General features: G+C 36.3%; 1 protein-coding gene and 1 long non-coding RNA gene across 4 annotated transcripts in view; one reads left to right on the forward strand and one right to left on the reverse strand.

Annotated features, from left to right (window-relative positions):
- The first annotated feature begins 363 nt into the window (after positions 1-363).
- On the forward strand, positions 364-572 carry LOC108794000. The gene is made up of 2 exons (XR_001941683.1): positions 364-427; positions 463-572. It is a non-coding gene; the product is annotated as an uncharacterized LOC108794000 (long non-coding RNA).
- Positions 573-15,325: 14,753 nt separating this feature from the next.
- The window catches only part of LOC108794004 (muscleblind-like protein 3), a 138,350-nt gene continuing 134,367 nt past the window's right edge, over positions 15,326-19,308 (reverse strand). For 2 of the 3 annotated variants that reach the window (XM_018564965.1, XM_018564966.1), the window contains 2 exons: positions 18,750-18,817; positions 15,966-16,066 (listed from right to left, as the gene is read on the reverse strand). In XM_018564965.1, coding sequence (XP_018420467.1) covers positions 16,054-16,066; positions 18,750-18,817 — 81 coding nt within the window. In that variant the 3' untranslated portion in view covers positions 15,966-16,053. Of the gene's footprint in view, positions 16,067-18,749; positions 18,818-19,308 lie in introns of all 3 variants that reach the window. The other variant, XM_018564967.1, reaches the window with a different exon arrangement.

Here is a 19,308-nt window from a genome sequence, read left to right on the forward strand (position 1 = left end):
AATGGATGAATGAGGCTGATACCTAATTACATTTGGGTACTAGACATATTCAAAAATACATTTCATGATGTATTTATAAATACAGAACTGCAATTATCTGAGTCTTTTATATTTGCCTAAAGTTCCTCTTTAAGAATCTAATTCAAGCAGACATTGTTGCCATAAGCAACTACAGGTGTCAACCTGTGTGCACTTCTAGGAAAACATGGGCTTGGTGGGCTTGTATGCTGTCAAAGTCTTGGAAGCCACCTTCCATTTAGAACCACAGAACTCCAACACTTTCTTAATTTTAGAACAGGAATCAACAACCATTATGTTGTCTCTTGGATCACAAGAATTATTCTCTGCATTCACATGTACTGTAATGTATCATCTACTGAAACATGGAGTATGTGTTTACCTTTATACTCATCCCCTCATCTGCTATGTGTTCACCTTTATACTCATCCCCTCATCTGCTAGACTATGAAGAGCCATGGCAACAAAATGGCTCCCTTCCGTTTGTTAGAGCTGTTTCCTGTGTGCAGTAGAATTTCAGGTTATTTCATTCTGTTATTGTTGTGTTTGTGTGAAAAAACAAAAAAGGACAAAGTTAAATGAAGCTGTACTGTCACATACATGTGGTTTCTGCAATTTCCAAAACAAAATAGGACATCATTTTAACTGTGAAAAGAGGAGCAGTGAAGACCGCTAGACAAGGGAGATGGGCCGCCTTAAATGCATACATTTAAAATAGTGCAATACGATTGTCACGTGATGTGGGAGTCAATGCAGTCTGGTGCTACTGCAAAATATAAATACTTTTTCTATTACAAGAAAAAGGCTTGATCCCATGTAAATCTATTTTTAAAATCAGGAAATTAAGTGCCATGTAGTGTTGAAGAAGGGATAAAGAGAAAAAAATATGATAACCAAATACATTTAAAAAAAAAGAAAAACAAATTTGCATAGATTTTGTAGTGCTCATTGACGTGGATGCTCCTAGCTGCGTGTGGATGGATTGGGAAGTGTCTAGCTAGACTGATAGGCACAATATTTAGCTGAGACGTGTAAGTGATGCCACTTATAGCTACGTTTCTATAAAAATCAAGTATCCAACTCTCATATTGTAAGCAACGAGAAAACATTGCTTTGTTTGTGACAAACATGTCTGCATGTTATTTCAAAGACTGTCTGATGAGTAAAATGTATTTTCTATCCAATTAAACACATTTGTCTGGCCATTAGGTCTATTGGTAGGAGAAAAAAAAGCACTACAAATATATAAAAGATGAAAAATTTGATGTTTAGATTTACAATGTTCAAGCAAATTCCATTTCTTTTTATTGATAATACAGCAGCATTGATCAAAGGCTTACCAACGGTCTTCACTTGTCTGCTCTTTCACTTTCTGGAACAAACATACAGTGAAAACATTTCCTTATTATGGAGACGGAGCTGTCTAGAATGTAATACACAGCAGAGATCTTGGGCTATTGCAAAGCGTAGGTAACTTCAATATTGGTGCAAGACTGGAAATACATTGGGGGGAATCTGGAGCAGCCGTGCATGGGAACCAATCAGCATCTCTCTTTCATTTTCAAACCTTAACTGAACAAACTGAAGAGAGAAGCTGATTGGTTGACATGCACAGCTGCTCCAGTTTTGATAAATTCTCCCCATTGTACTTTATTCTTTAGAGCAGGGGTAGGCAATCTCTGGCCCTCCAGTTGTGGAGCTACTACAAAACCTTGCAAAACTCTTATGGACAGCCACAAACATGACTCCCAGAGGCAGATACATGATACATTTTGTAGTTTATCGCAGCTAGGGTGCCTAGGTTGCCTACCCCTGTTCTAGAGGGTACTATTCACTTATCTCAGAATGGATAATAATGGTTCTGAGCTCCTCCTCGTGATGCAAAAAATGTTGAGAAAACTTTTTTCAGATTCTTGAAAAAATAATTGGTCTTCTGTTCTAGAACACCCCCTGCGAATGATAACATTAGCAAATGCACATAGATTAAAGTGACACTAAACTCAGGAGTTAAACCTTAAAAATGCATTCAAATACCTTATTTAACAAAGATTTATCTTATTTGTGTATCACTCGGCTGTAGATCCCCCAATCATCTCTGAATTGGTGCCGACACAGTCCTTCTGGAGGGTGCTTACTTGTGTTCCCCATGGTCCCTGTGTGTGTTGTAATGTAGCTAGCACACCAAGCTTGCTCCCATGATGCACTACGATCTCACACTTAGTTTAGAGTGACTACTTTACAACACACACACACAGGAACCACGGGGAACAAAAGTAGCCACCCTCCAGAATGAAGGACAGTGTCAGCACCAATTCAGAGATGATTTGAGGATCTACAGCCAAGTGGTACACAAATAAGATACAATTTTGTTATTAGTTAAGGTACTTGAATGGATTTTAAGGTTTAACTCCTGACTTTAGTGTCACTTTAACAAGACTTGCAAATTACCTTTTTTTTTTACATAAGGTGACTAAAATATATATTATAATGTATAAAACTGTGTTTATTAAACTGGTACTACACACTCGCTGGCATACATATCTATGTGAACTGTTTTATCTACCAAAAGATTGCTGCTCTGTTCAGTGAGCCTTGTGATTCACACACCCTTCCACATGGAAAAGTGAGTAAAGTGACACTACTACTTCGAGCTACAGCTTTTTAGCTTCCTGTGTCACTGGGCGATGTGTTGGCATATTCAAACTGCTATTTTATTGTCCAATAAGCAGATAGTAGATGCAAGAAGCTGTACTGCTTAACAAGGGAACCCCAAAGTCATTTGGACGTGCAGTGTGAAGAGATTTATGAATTACAAGACTCATAAAACAGAACTAATAATCCTGTGGCAGGTAAAATTGTTCACTTATATAAATTTTTACTCCATTGTATGATATTTTCCTTGATTTCTACTTTAAATAAAACCTCTTGGATAACATTTGATATTTTTTGAATAGAACAAGTTTTGTTTTGGGTTGTTTTTTAACACTGAAGATCAAAGCTATGACTTAAGCAGACAGCACTTGACAACACTAATTTGCTTTATTCTCCATAATAAGAATATCATTTTCACAGCATGTTTTGTGCTGCAAATTGGAGTTTACTGGGCGCTGCATATTAAGCTATGGCAACCTACAAAGCTTTTGCAACAGCAAAGCAAAAACATGCTTTTTGATTTTTTTTTTAAAGTTTTTATAGCAAAATGCCTTCTCTTCAAAGCCTTATTTATACCTATCTCTTTTCAAACTTTTCCTGTGTTTTTTTTATGGACTTTTATATTCAAAATATGTTCCAAGTTCATTTTTTTACATTTTTATATTTTTTTCCATTCTTGGACTATGTACATAAGTGCAAAAAAGGTGTGTCTCACACATTCGTACACTAACTGAATCAGTTTAACTGCAGCATATTGTATCTTCAACACTGTTGAAGCAGCATATCATGTCCAGGGATAAAATACAAAAAAAAAAAAAGTAAAAGACTATCCCTTCCCTCACACTGACTATGGACAAATGATTGCAGTATATGATTAATGGAAATAATTATTTCCCTATCATACATCAGAGTAACCATAGACAGACAGCAATCCTTCAGGATTATGCAAACGTCATCAGCCAAGCTGCTGCTGCCTTCTCTTTTAGGATGACCAGAATGAGGCATTATGTGAAATGATATCAAAGTTATTTTTCAAACTAAATTAAAATTTGACCCTGTCATGTGGTAATACACACACACGCGCTTCATTCTTTTACATTTCTAATGCAGAACCACATGCATCTGAATCTTGGCATTGCATCGTAACCATTCACATATAACAATTCTCTGTGAAAGGTGTGAATATCTAAAAGGTCAAATCTTAATCCTCTAAATAAATATAAACAGCAGGGTGAGGGGCCTGCTACTGCTGAGGATGGGGAGTGCAGCTGACCCCATTACTCTGCATTGTTCAAACTGTAATATTGCCTTCACACAGCAAAATAGCTGCAGTTTGCTGATCCTTTCTCTGGGAAAAACTGCACTTTCCTCTCTTTGCCAATTGTTATCTGGTCTCAACTCCCAGGCATTCCGTGATGTTCTCTATGGTGCCTGATGTTATGCATATGTAATATTGTTGGTTAAGTGCATCACCAGTTTAATAACAAGCCCCTGGCTGTCATCCCTAACAAAAATGTATACAAAATATAACCCGATTCTGGTACCCTTGGAAAGCTGTTTCCCTCATAATTATCAGAATGGCATTTCCAAACTTTATTTTATCACACAGTGCAAAGAAAGATGATGTAGAGTGATGTATAGTAACAAATACTATTTTGAATTTCTGCAGACAAATATAGATGACCTCTGGTTAATTGCAAATGTATTAACACCCATGACTGCTTCTTGCACTATGTTATTAAATAAAGCCTCTAGTTTATATGAGTAACATTTAGTAACATTCTCCAAGGTCACGTGCCTAAAACAGCCTTCCAAGGCTAGCCATAGGTAGCAGGTAGTCTAACCAAAGCTCTCCAATTGCTTTTCAAACACATCTTAAAAAGTCCCTTCGACTAGAGGCTTTCAAAAACATACTTGGACCTGCAATTCTTCTACAAGTGAAAAGATGAAGATTGAATAACCTCTAACCTTGACTACAAGACAAACCATAAAATCCTCCATGCGGTAACTGAGCAGGTGCCATTCATGAACACCTTAAACTGCAGCATTGATTGAGCAGAAGTGGAAAGGGAAATCCTTAAGATGAAATGCAGCTAAAAGGTCATTCCACACTATTTTACAGACTTTGCTTATATAAATTAGTACTAAAATATCCCAGCAGTTTTTTTGTAAATCCTTTAACTATTATGTTGTAGATTCAACTAGTTTTCAAAGTGACTACATGTATTTATGAGCAAATGAGGTGAAATGGATTTAAGGCCTGGTAAATGTTGCCCCCGCACTATATTCTTCAAATACTGTGGAATAAACATAACCACACAACACAAGAGTTTTTCTTTGAAACCTGACTTCTTTGGTGCCTGTTCAACACAACACGAAACGGCTTAACTGGGAAATCACATTAAAACATTTAAACCTCTCTAAGAGTTACAGAAATACAGCACCAAGGACAAGCATGGGATCTGCAGTTCGATAAAATTATGGAAGCTGCAGAAGCCTTATAGATCCATCAGGGTTCTGTTCAAGCTGTCTTTACAACGAGTAAATCTGACACTCCTGCAATTTTCTCATATGTAATAACATTTACATCCATATTCTAAAACAAATTGAAGCCAATCTTGCTTCACTGCAACATCATAGTCTACTTTGTTTTATTATTATAGGGCAGGTGAAGAAAAAGAAAAATGGAAATTTGATTTGTCTGGGTCCCCTCTATCTATGCAACAGGAGGTAGAATTTTAATCTGTATGTCACTTTGATAGATTGTGACCTTTTTCATCTGCTACTGAAATCTTGCATTGAGGCACAGCTGTAACATGCGATGGTTCTTTATAAGAACTACTATATTTGAAGGGTTAGTCTCCAGTTGCTAATTACTACAAGCTACAAGAGTCCAAATGTTATTTACAAGGAGGTTGTGAGAAATGGGAAACCTTCCATGTTCCTTTATGGACAGCACCTAGTCAAAAATGGACTTCCATTTTTATCTTAGCTCTAAGGATTTAATCAACAACCGCCAATACCATAAAGATATCTTTGCACTGTGTTAATTGGCAACACAAGCAATCCAGAGCTTCTTATATGTGAGTGGAGCATGATTGGTTTGTAGTAGAATAGGCCGATAAGCCATACTGACTCGACCTTAACAACTGCTGATGAATCAGAGCCTGAGTGTATCTACAGCGACAGGAACAACTTCTTAATTAACAACATCAAATGCTAATTGTAGTCAAAAGAATATTTTAGTTGTGGTTGGATAACAAGAGACTGAAGCACCCAGTGACTACTCGCAGCTTTACAGGACTCCAATGTTGTAGCTCCTTATCCCTCCACAACTATAAGCTTAAAGCTTGTTTTCAGGCAGGGCTTGTTGGGCAGATTTCTTAGCTGAACTACCCACGGGGACAAATAGAGAATTTTGATGCGTTTGGAACACCAGCCAATAGTTCTAGAGACTGCATTTGTTTTCAGGAGAGCCACAAACAGGCCACAGGCGCTTTGAATGTGTTGGTGTACACTTAAATCTGAAACTTTCGTTTTTGTGGGGATTCAAATCTAGTTTGAAAGGTAAATATTTAAAAAAAAAGAAAATAATGGTTTATTTGACAGTATCAAACTGTACCGTTATCAAGCTCATACTCATACACTTCATTTAATTTACATGTGAAAATGTAAAAAATAATGTATACAAAAGGTAGCCATGTTGTAGACGTGTTGCTATAGCAACAACTTAATATAATTTCATAATTAATCTACGATTGCAGGAATTTAGGATGATCTTATTATGAATTTGCATATGATCTAGTACAAGTAATCCACACCATGCCTAGTGTGGACATGGTAATTCAACTAAATGAAGTTTGATATATATGTATTAAAGTAATTCAGTCTTTCAAACTCATTAGTAACTAAAAATATCTTATAATGAAACAGAAATTCCATGATACAGAATGGATGTGATATGAATCATCTAACTCGTGACCAACAGTAATGCAATTTTATATTTAATATATATCTTTATATTTACATTAAAACAGATAAAACAGTTGACATGGTCACCACAGTCTGTGCTGAAAAAAAAGAACAGCTTATTTCTGAAATTGAAAACACCTTTGTTAGCACAAGTTGTAGCAACTATGTCTACGATAGCCATAGATCCACTTTTCAAAAATCAAAGTTTTCATAAATAGACATCTCTCATGCTATTCTGCTTGCCTATGGGCTTCTGTTTTCAGTGTTAAAAAATATTATGCTTGGTTTTCAACAGGTTGCGTTCACTCTTTCGAGCAATACTGACATGTTTAAAATAATTTTCAAAGTATAGTGCCTCAATGCAAATGTATCTTAGTTATATATGTTCATATTTAAAAAAAAAAGCTCTCAAGGAAACTTACATTTTTTGTCACTTGCAAGGTGACCCTGCCATCACTGGTTCATAACAGCAATGACATACCTGTAAAAAAAAGGTAACTGCTTACCTTTCCACCAGCCCGTGTCTTCAAATGTTGCCACAATGCTGTATGTTTTTGACATGTGGCATAGGTCCAATATCTGTTTTCTTTGCCACATGCACTAGTTCCTCCCACTGGCCCATATGCCCTGTAGTGATGTACAAACTGTCAGGAGGAATAAGTACATAGGGCAGGCAAAGCAGGTAATGACACATGCAGGAGTGTTGAATACCTGCAAGAGCTAGGGAGTACAATTCAAGACACCAGCTGCCGGAAAGGTAAATATAATGCCTCTTCTTTTTACAGGTATGCCTTTTTCCTGTTTTGACCCTGAAGTGACAGGGTTGCTTTACATAGATTTTCTTTCAAAAACTTTTTATTATTTTTCAAAACTTTACATAGATTTTCAAGGAAAGAGTTCATCATTTTTCTCTTCATCAAAAGGAGAGATTCTTTAATAGTTTATGCAGCCCATTAGCTTCCACAGCAGCACTGAGGGCTGTGTGAAGCTGTAAGCTGGAGTGGTGATGCAGGTAGAAGAGATATTGTTATGAATACATGTACAACTCTATGAGTATCTATGGCAGCACCTTAACTACCAACGACTCAGCATGACTAATTTCTGGTAGGAGCCCAGGCTCCACATAGCTTTAGGTTCTCCATGAAAAAGTATGAACGTAGGGTTTGAAACCACTTAACGTTCAACATGAGAAAATCTAAAGTAGTCTTTAGATGAGGACTTTGATGAACAAAGTTCACTGGTCTTCTTGACATTGTAGTCAGTGACATAAAATTTAAGTTTAAATAGAGATGTCAATTATAAGGGATTTTTGTTAAAGAGTCAAAAATTGTGAAAACCAAAGCTTATATTCTCTAACACCTCAAAAACTCGGTGCCAAACATGCTAACTCCTATTAAAAATGAAAAACAAAAATCAGAATTATCCTGTGAAAGTTCACTAGTAACAATTTATAAATTCTAAAAAAAGAAATTAGTAAGGATTTTTATTTTTAAAGACTCCAGTTTATTAACTCGTCTTTTTGCTAGTATGTTTTATTACAGTCTATACTAAAATATTGGTGCAAGTAGAAATCAGTTCAAAAACTAGAAAAAAAAATACCATGGCTGATTATAAAATCATATTTCACAAATAAAAACCCCCAAAAACACTGTACTTATATATTTTTTTTTGTAATTTTCTATTTTTTCATTCACTCCCTTACATCTAACTACATTATCATTCAGAAGAAAATATCTTAAAATCTAACATCCTAACACGTTAAGAGTACAAACTTTCCCTCCTAGAGACCCGTTATATCCAAGTTTCAGCATTCTTGCATATTATTTGCATAAGGCTGATAGAAATGGACTAACAGAAAAGACTTTGGATAAATAAAACAGAATATAAACAAAAACAAAAAGCATAGGTTTCTTAAAGTGTACCGAATGCAACATCATTGTGACAGCCATTTTGAAAGCTGAGACAATAACAATGCGGCCAATAACACTACTGAAGCCCGGGGGCTTGTTCACACTTGTGCTTGAGAATGGGTCAAGCTAACCTGTGTTTTTATTAAAGTTGTCTGATAAACAGTGAAAGGCATAAACCTCAGCATGTCTTTTACTAACCTGCAATGAAAACGCGTTTAACAGCATGAAGTATTTTATTGTACATAGCTCGCACACTTAGGCCTATGAATTTAGATGGGTCTTGAGCTGTGACTCCAATTGTCACTACTGACTGAGTTTGTAGGCTTCAGTGTATTGCATTGTTCTTGTAAATTATTCTGCTGGCCACTTCCATCATCTGAAACCATGCACAAGAATGATGCCTGCAAGCCTAAAATGCAAATCCATGATAGACTCAAAGATGTTAACATGATTACCCAATTGTGCTCCTGTTAAATGGCAGTCCCATAGCGTGAGGGTGCACTCCAGCTAATGCCGAATATATCTTTAAAGGCTTAGTCCTTTTACATCTAAACTCTTTGTCTTTGCACTAAACACCTGAAGCACCAATATTTTCATTTACCTATATATAAAAGCTTTTCTATCTATACCACCACAACAGCCATGAGTCAGTAGTCCAATTTTCCTTGCAACTTTTCTGGGTGACTTGTGTCAGGGAAGCGGAATAACCTGAGCCACCAGAGTTGACCAACCATACTAGTGACAGGGAAATTAATTCAGAACTCCAGCAGGGGGGTGACCACTACCAGCTATATAAAAGAAGGACATTTACCATAAACCGAGAGATATCAATCATGGCAGCTTGTTTACAGAAACACAAAGTCTGTGGCAACAATTATGTTACTTATCTATAGAAATCAAATCAGTCAGGCCCTATGTCAACAAAGGTGTCACTAGATTCTACTAACTGCACTGTCGTGAACAAGCCCTGTGGCATCAGCCATGTCACAAGCTTCTACTAACTTGACAGGCCACATAGGTTAGAGGTGCACTTTAACATGAGAGCTATGTAGTTTCCATTTATATTTTCATTTTTTAAAATCATTTTGCAGACATAGCCCAACATCTGAAAACCTATGAATTTGTTTAGAGTCACTGATTATGTGACTGAGGGGGAAAAAAAAGAAGAAAAACTAAGGTTACTAAGACATTTAGAGTCTGCCGACATTTTATGTTTGTAAAAACAGAGTATTTTAGCCATTGCACAACAAGTATTTATAGTGCTACCTTAAAATGACTTTTTTCATTCCTTGGTTAATTTGAATACGTATGTATAACAGTACTTTTAATCTCTCACGTGTGAAAAATGGTTTGTTTAATGTAAGAGCTCTCATTAGCAATTCTATTGTCTATAGAGGACATCAAATGCTTTACCTGATAACTATGGAGATGATGTATAGCTATATACTGTACATCTCAAGGACAGTGGTGGAATTGCATTAGACAAAATAAGCATTCTATATTCATCTTCTTCTTGTATTTATGTAGCAAAAACAGTTAAAGCTTTTCAATCAAACTGCTGTGGTATACATTTCAGCTGGTGGTTTGAAATTTGTGTACAGAGTATGTTTTATATATATCCTGCGTAAATGTATTCAACAAGACCCACCACACATGCCACTATGATGAAAAAAGGAGATACTCTTTGAGTGGCTATACACAACCAGATAAATGCAAGGGGTATCCGACCTTGCCGTGTACAGAGCATTAATTAATACTTCTGAGCATTAAAATTGCCTGTTGTAGCATAGAAGTTTTTTGTTATGCTGGAAATGTGATTGATGCTCATTACATAGGATAAATATCCCACTACCTACCATTCTTGGTGATAGATATGTCCATTAGGTGCTCACAGAGATGGAGAATGAGCTGTAGGCTGGTCTTTGGAATGAGTAGTGCATAAACACGCATGTTCAGTATTGACTGAGCATTTATGCCTATGCACTGTGCAGACACACAATCCCAGGCTAGTCTCCTCAGAATAGTAGGTTGGATTTTCCCAGCCTATGGGTTCTTTCTCTATAGCTGACTGACCAGGAAGTGTCTGAAGAAGTCATAAAGTGGCCATAATTGCCAAGAGTAGGAATGATAATCTAATGTCTGTGAATATCTACAGACCCAATAGCCTTATCTCTGACTATGAACTGCCCAGGAAATATCTGGCCAGCAGCCTGTTGTACAGAATATCTGGTAGGTATTAGGGAACAATGAAGATGCATATAGGCACTATCTGTCTGTTGCTGATGTGCTCTACTATGTATCTGGGTTATCAACATACATTACAGTTACTGGGGTGTAACATTTTAATATACCAGGTCAAGAGTTGGCCACCTTTGGGACCTTTAACTACTTAGAAACTAAAATTCACATCATGCACTGCCAGCCAGAGACAATAGTGCTGGTATTTGTAGCTTCTAAACAACTGAAAGGCATCATATAAGTTTGAATTGCAGCCCCAAAACACAAAACCCTGGTCTTAATATTAAAAACAAAATCAACCTTACAGGCATGTTGAATAAAACTGCTAAAACATATAAAATATGCTAATACACGCGCATAAAATGAAGTTCTACCAAAGTCAGCGGGATTTGAATGAAAGGTACTGTTATTTTCAAGATCATTACACTAGAATTTGAGCAAATATTGTAATCACTTATAGGGTTGCTAGGTCTGTGTATAGACACTTGAAATGGATTTGCACAGCGGCAAACACTTCTTATGATTTGAGCAAAGCTCTGTTTATAACATACATACTATTCTATAAACAGGTGCATAATACATCATTGTACGAAATCAAGTTCATACAAAAGCTTATTTTAATGGGGAACATAACATTTAAAAAGGTGCCTATTTGGTAACATTAAGCAAAGAGCTGTTATGTTCTGTACATGAGAGCAGCCAATCAGTTTTAGCAAGTAATCACATTATGTGATGGTGTCTTGCTGTAGGTCCTAAAACATGGTCGTCTTGGATAGATTAAATAGATAGGTAATTAAATAAAGCCCTGATTTTTACTTTGAAAAACAACTATTTGTCTTTTGAACTGCTCCTCCGTGGCAGGATTTTAAAAGAATTTTTATGGTATATTCCAAAATTGCAGAGGGATGATATGGTGTTTCCTATATGAACCAATCAGATTCTCACTTTCATTTAAAAAAACATAACTATCGTAATGACAGTTCAGGTTTGATTAGTTGTTATGGATAACACCTCTTTTCTTGACCTCCATCTAATACCTCAACTTAAAGAGGAAAGAGTTAGAGTCTTTCTAATTAAAGTGACACTAAACTCAGGAGTTCAAATTTCCTTAAATATCAACAAAATGTAGGTTTTTTCGTGTATTACCAAGCTGGAGATCCTCAGATCATCTCTGAATTGGTGATGACACAGTCCTTCCTTCCTTCTGGAGGGTGGCTACTTTTGTTTCCAAGCTCCCATGATAGACTACAATCTCAATACAATTTAGTAAACTAAACGTGAGATTATAGTCCATCATGGGAGCGACATACACAGGGACCATGGGGAACAAAAGTAGCTACCCTCCATAAGGAAGGACAGTGCCAGCAGGAATTCAGAGATGATTTGAGGATCTACAGCCGAGTGATACACAAATAAGATACATTTTTGTTAATAGTTAATGCACTTTAATGCATTTTTAAGATACAGCTTCTGAGTTTAGTGTCACTTTAATCCTAAAATAGGACGGTTTAGGCAGCTCATAAGCATTCATTGGAGATATAAGGGCAGTATGATGTCTGAGCGAGCCCTTATCTGAAACCAACCATGCTAGGACAGCCTAGTTGGTAAAGAAGATGCTGCCATATATACATATTCAGATCTTGGAGTATCTATAGAAGCTTTCCCGTTACAACCTGTCTGTTTTAGCATGGCTGATTTCAGGTAAAAGATCAGACTTCACACAGCCCTCAAAACTGCAATGGAAGTAATACGTTTTTCACAGAGAGCCTGTTTAATGAATAGCATTTGTAGTGCTAAGTCAGCTCTCTCTATTATCCTTTTCTTATTAATCTTATACTCCCGTTCTGTGAAGCTGGAAAGAACTGACCATGAAATGGACTTAAAGAATTACATTTACATTCTATATACATCTCCACTGGATGTTTAAAATATATGTATATATTTCTACATACAAAAAGGATTAAAATAAGGTGTCAGAATATACAAAAAAAAGTCAAACTATTTAGCACTGACAGTTCCAACATCATTTAGATTCATAAAGCCATATACCACGTACATGTATCTGATCTGCTTCAGTCACATTTCTCACTGTTGAGGCACTGGCACACTGTGCAAAGATCATTCAGAGAAAGCATGTAGCTTTAGTTTGTCCACATTTTCAGTAACCGCGGCAGTATTTTGAAAAACAGAAGCCAAAGTGGTTGGAACAACTCTCTTTCTAATCAAGTGCATCATTAGGTTCTTAAAGCTAATCACATGAAACATTTATGATTGTTATGTCTAACTTGCCAAGTTCACACAAAAAAAAATCTCCATAGGTTGAAGATATTGACATTGGGTTTTCCAGGGAAGAAGCATCTCGATCTCTACAGGGCATGTTCAGCTACAACTTCAGAAATATTCAGTTACATGTAACAGAGATCCCCACACTTTTCCTCGTGAGCCCTAAGTGGCTTTCAGTTACCTCTGATGGGTCTCTAAATGCTTGAAGTTTTTTTTTTCTAGTGCTGTAAACTATAGCTCATGAGCTGAAACAAGAAGGGGACATCTGCAATGAGCTTTATGAAGCCTTTCACTCTTGTTCAATAAAGAGTTCTAATCCTTCAGTGTAAAGATTCATAGCAGCCAATTAAAATTTAAAGTCTAAAGTGAGTTCTGTATGTTTTCTCTAAAGTTTAATTGATGTCTCACACATTGTTATCTCTTCCTAGTCCTGTACATGTTATGATTTGTAAATATTTGTTTAGAAATGCTTTAAATTACCATTTGCTCTCCAATGGCAAATTGCCATTTGCCGGTTTCTGCACTCACAATGCAATGGTCTGTGCTTCCTTACACATACATCTATTGTAGAGAAGGGGAAAGTTTGCATCTGACCAGAATTATCACTCTTTATTGAACAGGACTTTATGAGACAACATATAAAAAGGGCCAGTAAACCTGTTACAACATGAATTCTACAAAATATCTATTTCAGAACTAAACATGAAAATAAACTGATTTGAACCATATATAAACATATGTACACAGCCACAGACACACACATATACACATACATATTGGTTTTCATAGCCAACTTCATGTAAATAATTCCTTTGAAGGACACCGTTGGCAATCTCTTTAAAAGTTACCTATACGGTTTTGGATTGCGTGACCCTTGCAAACCCCATCGCACCCCACCAGAGTACTTGGCCTGATAAATTGTGAAGATAAATATCTATTAGCCATGTCGGATTCTTAGTTATAATAGTAGCACTGAGGATGTCTGGTGAACTTAGAAGCATGAAGATCTCAATGTCCTTCAATGTCCCTGGACATTTTTAGCCTAAAATGGCTGATACTACATAATGGCTGAAAACAAAAAATGGACTTTGCTGCACATGAAATATAAATGGTCTCGTGCAGGTAATGAAGAATTTCATGCACACTGTATCTGTGAACAACAGTAGCAGCTGTTCTTGAAAACTAAACTGTGTTTCAGGTTTACTGGCCCTCTAATTAGCTAAACAGAGCAAGCCCATAGAAATATACAACTATCACTTCTGCCCTATGCACTTCATGCCTTGTTACATTTCTTAAACCCAAATTATTTTATTCTTATCACTTTTACTTGAGAGTAGAACAAGTGCTAAAATCATATCCCCAATGCATACACCGTGTATACTTTGGAAATAATTGGTGACATGACAGTGCATGCAAACACCTCATCACACTGTAGGAAAATGCATAGCCTCTCAGAGTCAGTCTGGAGCATTAAATATACTTTTTCTGGCTGGATGAGTATATTACTCCATCCTCTCTAGCACTTAATATTGTGGCGCTGAGATGTCATGCAAAAGGCTGGGAGAAATTTTAATGAAATATGCCAAGCCAGCATTCTGTTCACACATTCTGATATAGCAAATAAAGTTTGGCTTATGTTTCTTTCTGAGAAGAAACAGAACTGAAAACCTCAGAAATGTTTTCTAATAAATAGTGCACATTCCTCAATGCAACATTTAAATTCAAAGTTGAGTGCTTCTGTAAAGGCACCCATACCAACTCATCATGTCATCATACAACCAGCCTTCCAACCCTGACATCTACATTGGAGCCAATAATAGGAGATGTGCAGGCTTTTTTAATATGGCAATTCAGACAGCAATGATAGCAACAAATCAGAATTCAGATGAGTTGTTAAGAGAGATCACCATCACTGCCATTTTCATTGCCCTGTTGAACAAGAATACGTTTTGCGTTACTATGACCATAACCTATTGCTAGACCAATATTGTAGTACATTGCAAATACCAGACAGGTTTAGTGCTAAGGTTTCTAAAACAAGACGGAAATGTCAGGTTGTAATATATTTCAGGAGAGGTGCTTTTGCAGGTTAGTCTCTATACATTCCTGGAAATTTGGTTAAAATAAGTGCTGCAGTTCATTCTACAGAACTATGATGTAGATTAAATTGGATTCAATTCAATTTACAGAACAATGTGGCTTATTTAAAATGACAGTGCAAAGAGTAATAATTGACAGTAATCCTTGGCAACCATTCAGCTTACAGAAGTCAAAAGAGGTGTTTTCTGGTTGCTGTGGTTACTGTACTTTGTACATTCCTCTTCACAATATTATATGAAGGCCATAGTATAAGAGGAAACAAACAAAAAAAAATGGATTTAAAGACATAAATCTATCATACAACTCATTTCAATAAAATCTGATGAGCCTGCTTCAGAACCACTTTGTCTCTGTTTGGCATAATACTAAAAACATAACAAAACAACAATGCAGGTTATAAATCACAATGAAGAGGAGGGTCTTCAGTATACTTAGAATAATGGTACACACATAAAAATGAAATAGACTACGATGTAAACAAAAAAAAGAACAGTTAAGATAACACTTTAAATTGTGATTCCATCAATAATATGCAGTAAAAGGAGTGTCCGCATCGTATACTCATCTAATGCGGCACATGTTGAATGGTTACATGTGTTAAAAGTAAATGTGTTACAATAGTCTAGTATATTATCCTACGTGTGTATCTGCTTTCATAGAGCAGTGTTGCCTTTTTTTTATGGTTTCGTATTTTTTTGTTTTCCATAGTGCGGTTTTCAGACATTCCCATGTAATTTTTTTTCTTTTTGGTTAACATGTAGACTGCAGCAGGCTTACGGTCGAGGCGGTGGAGGATGCCAGTAATGGGTATTTACAGAAAGGCCATGTGTAACTTCCCACGGAGAGATTCTGGTACCCCACAATTCTGCTGTTCAGAATTTTAACATGGTCTACTAGAGAGGAGAGAGAGAACAAAGAATAGGTGTTATCAGACAGAACTCTCTTACTACTACTACTAGAAAGATAGCGTTTCTTCGAAGTATCTAACCTCCTGATATTCATGTAATGTTCTATGAAATAATTCACAATTCTGATATACTGTGTAATATAAGTACCTCTGTGGCTTTAATTTTGGTAAAATACATATATCAAATAGAGTATATTAAAGCTGAATTCCAGACAGGTATAAAATACACAAATTTATTACCAAGTATATTTTTTTAAATGAAGCTAATGTAGCTACCTAAATTTGACCTGGTATCAGCCTCTTCCTATAACCCCTACAGCAGCACTTAGGAGAAGCAGGACCAGGGGCCAATCTGGTATGCTGTGTGCAAATGTTTTGACAAGGAACATCATGATAGTAGAAGAGAGCAAATGAACAGAGAGATAACCTTGTCAGTTTGTTGCTGCTCTTTCACTGTCCAGTCAGCAAGCTGAGGATGGATAAAGTACACCACTGTATTCCTTAACTGTAAGTGGCGTAATCCACCTGTAAATCTATGGAATGGATGGACAGAAATAAAAATTCAAATTGACAGGTACAACAGCTACCAAATATGTATTTCGTCTGTGTACTTGCCTGAAGTTCAGCTTTAATCTAATATGTATTTTATAGATGGACAATATAATACTCCACAGCAAGCCAATCAATCTAGTGGGGAGAACTAGAAGATGTCAGATGTCTTGTTTCACACTACTAGTAAAAGATATGCAGTTATAATTTACTACTTCTATGTAATAACAAAGAGGCAGGTAACTTTGTAGGTGTAACAGTAAGCCTCAATGGTAGCTAATAAAATGATAAATGTGAAACATAGGTTTACACAATAAAGCTGCCATTGAACCTATGATTCTTGGTTAGATTTGAACAGTGTAATTAAATTTGTCCATGTTGCCACGACAACAGTTCACCGCAATAACAGCTTAAATGGTTGAAATTAAGTTTCCAGAATTTGTTTTATAGGGTTTTCTTAAGGGTAGAAGAATGGCGTAATAAACTCCTGAACGAACATGAACTGGGTGTGTGTCTTGGGGTATCTGCCGAAGTGTCTAATTCGGGATATATGCTGATCAAGTAGCTTCACCCAAATACAATTGCCAAGATTTTTTTTTGCATGTGATTTAATAATTGAAGTTAGCACAGCTTCATCTAATTTACTAAGCCAAGTGAAAATTAACTGGTGCATAGGTGAACAGCCTTCACTCATGTGGTCATTGTTTAATTTGTATGAGTGACTTCTTTCCTTGAACTTCAACCTTTTGTAATCACATTTAAAATAAAGCATATTGTATATAATACGGATTTCCACATACTAAGTTAAATAGAATTGGTGAGATTCCTTTCCTGGAATAGATTTTTCTCATTGCAGTGATACACGTTCTCCATAGAATACACAAAAGGCTTTCAGACCAAACATGGGATAAAATCTTTGACAAAACACATTCTACACAGTGAAAGATTTTATTTTAATTGTGAAAATTGGACTCTACAGATAAAAACTGGTTATCACTTAAACCATGGTTTAAAAAAAACAAACAAAAAAAAAAACATCCTAAATCTAGCAATCAGGTCTCACTTAAGTTTTCACATGAAAAGCAACACTAAGCAACATATTATGAAGGCAACATTCTGCAATGTTGTGATAAATAAAAGCATTTAACTGTTGCAACTCTTAAGCCAATCATTGCGATGGTTAAAGCAGTAGAGCGCAAGTTCCTATATACTCCCTGGTGTTCTAAACAGACATATTTTATTTTAATGAGTTATGCTTGCCTACCCGTCATAAGATATAACAAAATAAACCTGACCTTTATTACTGCTGGCCATAGACAGAATACATTTTCAACTTGGAATTACTTATGAAAATCAATAACTGCCATCTCAGTTTTGGGTGAATACTGGTGGGTTTAATCACCGTGAAGCTTCTTAGGTCCCTAGTTCTGCTTAGCACAACATATTGTGGTTGGCTTTTTGAAAAGCACTGTCACTGAGTTCAAGCTGCTTTCCTGTATATGATGAATGCAATAGAGTACAGGTGACCACACAACCCAACTGGTTGCTGAGCAAGATACAAAAGTGGACAAAAAATGAACATTTCAATTAAAACCTTTTTAATCAAAACTTTTTTTCAGTTTTGGATAGAGTAGGGAAGGGTTCAAACCTATTATCAAAAATTAGGTTATTTTCTGTTGTCTGTGTCCTGTTGAAGAGACTTCCTTTTTCCTTTCTTGGAGATGCAACAGGGAGTAAGAAAAGCTATCCCCCAAAGTGAGCGTTATTGGAAGATTTCCCATCACCTTTTGCTCTCATGACAACTCTAAAATGTAGGATTTCCACCTACTTTCATTCTTGGTGACAGTGGTCACCAGGACAAATAAAGGGGGTACATCTCACCTGCAGGGACACAGACCACAATAACAACTTGCTAGAGGGTCTAACTTTAGCTTTTATGTACATTTGATAAAAGATCTGGCTGTGTATGGCCACAATAAAAAAAAAGCCTTTTAGGAAAAATAACATGTAGGCAAAATATAAAACTGACTGATAGCCTATCACTACTTATACAAGCAGGGGCAGTCATTACTTAAATAAATGTTACAAAATATTTAATGTTGAGATGAAAACAAACTTACTGTTCTACTGGTAACATCTGTGATACATACATGCTGTTATTCAGTTCATCTAGTGAAAATAGGGACATCTACAGTGGAAAAGATTTGAAATTAAAATCTCTTTTGCTGAGAATGCTATCTATGATTGCCTTCAAGGGCGTGACCATAGTTAAAGTAGACCATGCAGTGGCTATGGGGCCCAAGCAGCAAAGGAGTACTGTCTTTGGCCCCATCACATACAGTTACGCCCGTGACTGCCTTATATGGTGGTGAGTGAAATCAGACCCATGACCATAAAGTCACAGCTGTCTGCTTACTGTGGGAGGCTCTGGGTCATGTGTCCAGACTGGCACTTTGAGTGGCTGGGACATGCATTGTTAGGTCACCTGCTCAATGAAGGATAACTGGATACAAAGTGGAGTCTATTTGCTAAGGCAGCACTTGATTAGTAGTCGTAGTCCATGTTCTATTTGTCTCACAACTTGGTAGATATTTTTTCCTATAGTATTGGACTTTAATACAGAATCACCATGGCAGGCATAATCACAATTTGCTAGATATTTTAAATGTGTATATATAT

The sequence above is a fragment of the Nanorana parkeri genome, unplaced genomic scaffold (assembly GCF_000935625.1).
Source record: "Nanorana parkeri isolate BGI_ZX_2015 unplaced genomic scaffold, ASM93562v1 scaffold801, whole genome shotgun sequence".
Taxonomy (NCBI): Eukaryota; Metazoa; Chordata; class Amphibia; order Anura; family Dicroglossidae; genus Nanorana; species Nanorana parkeri.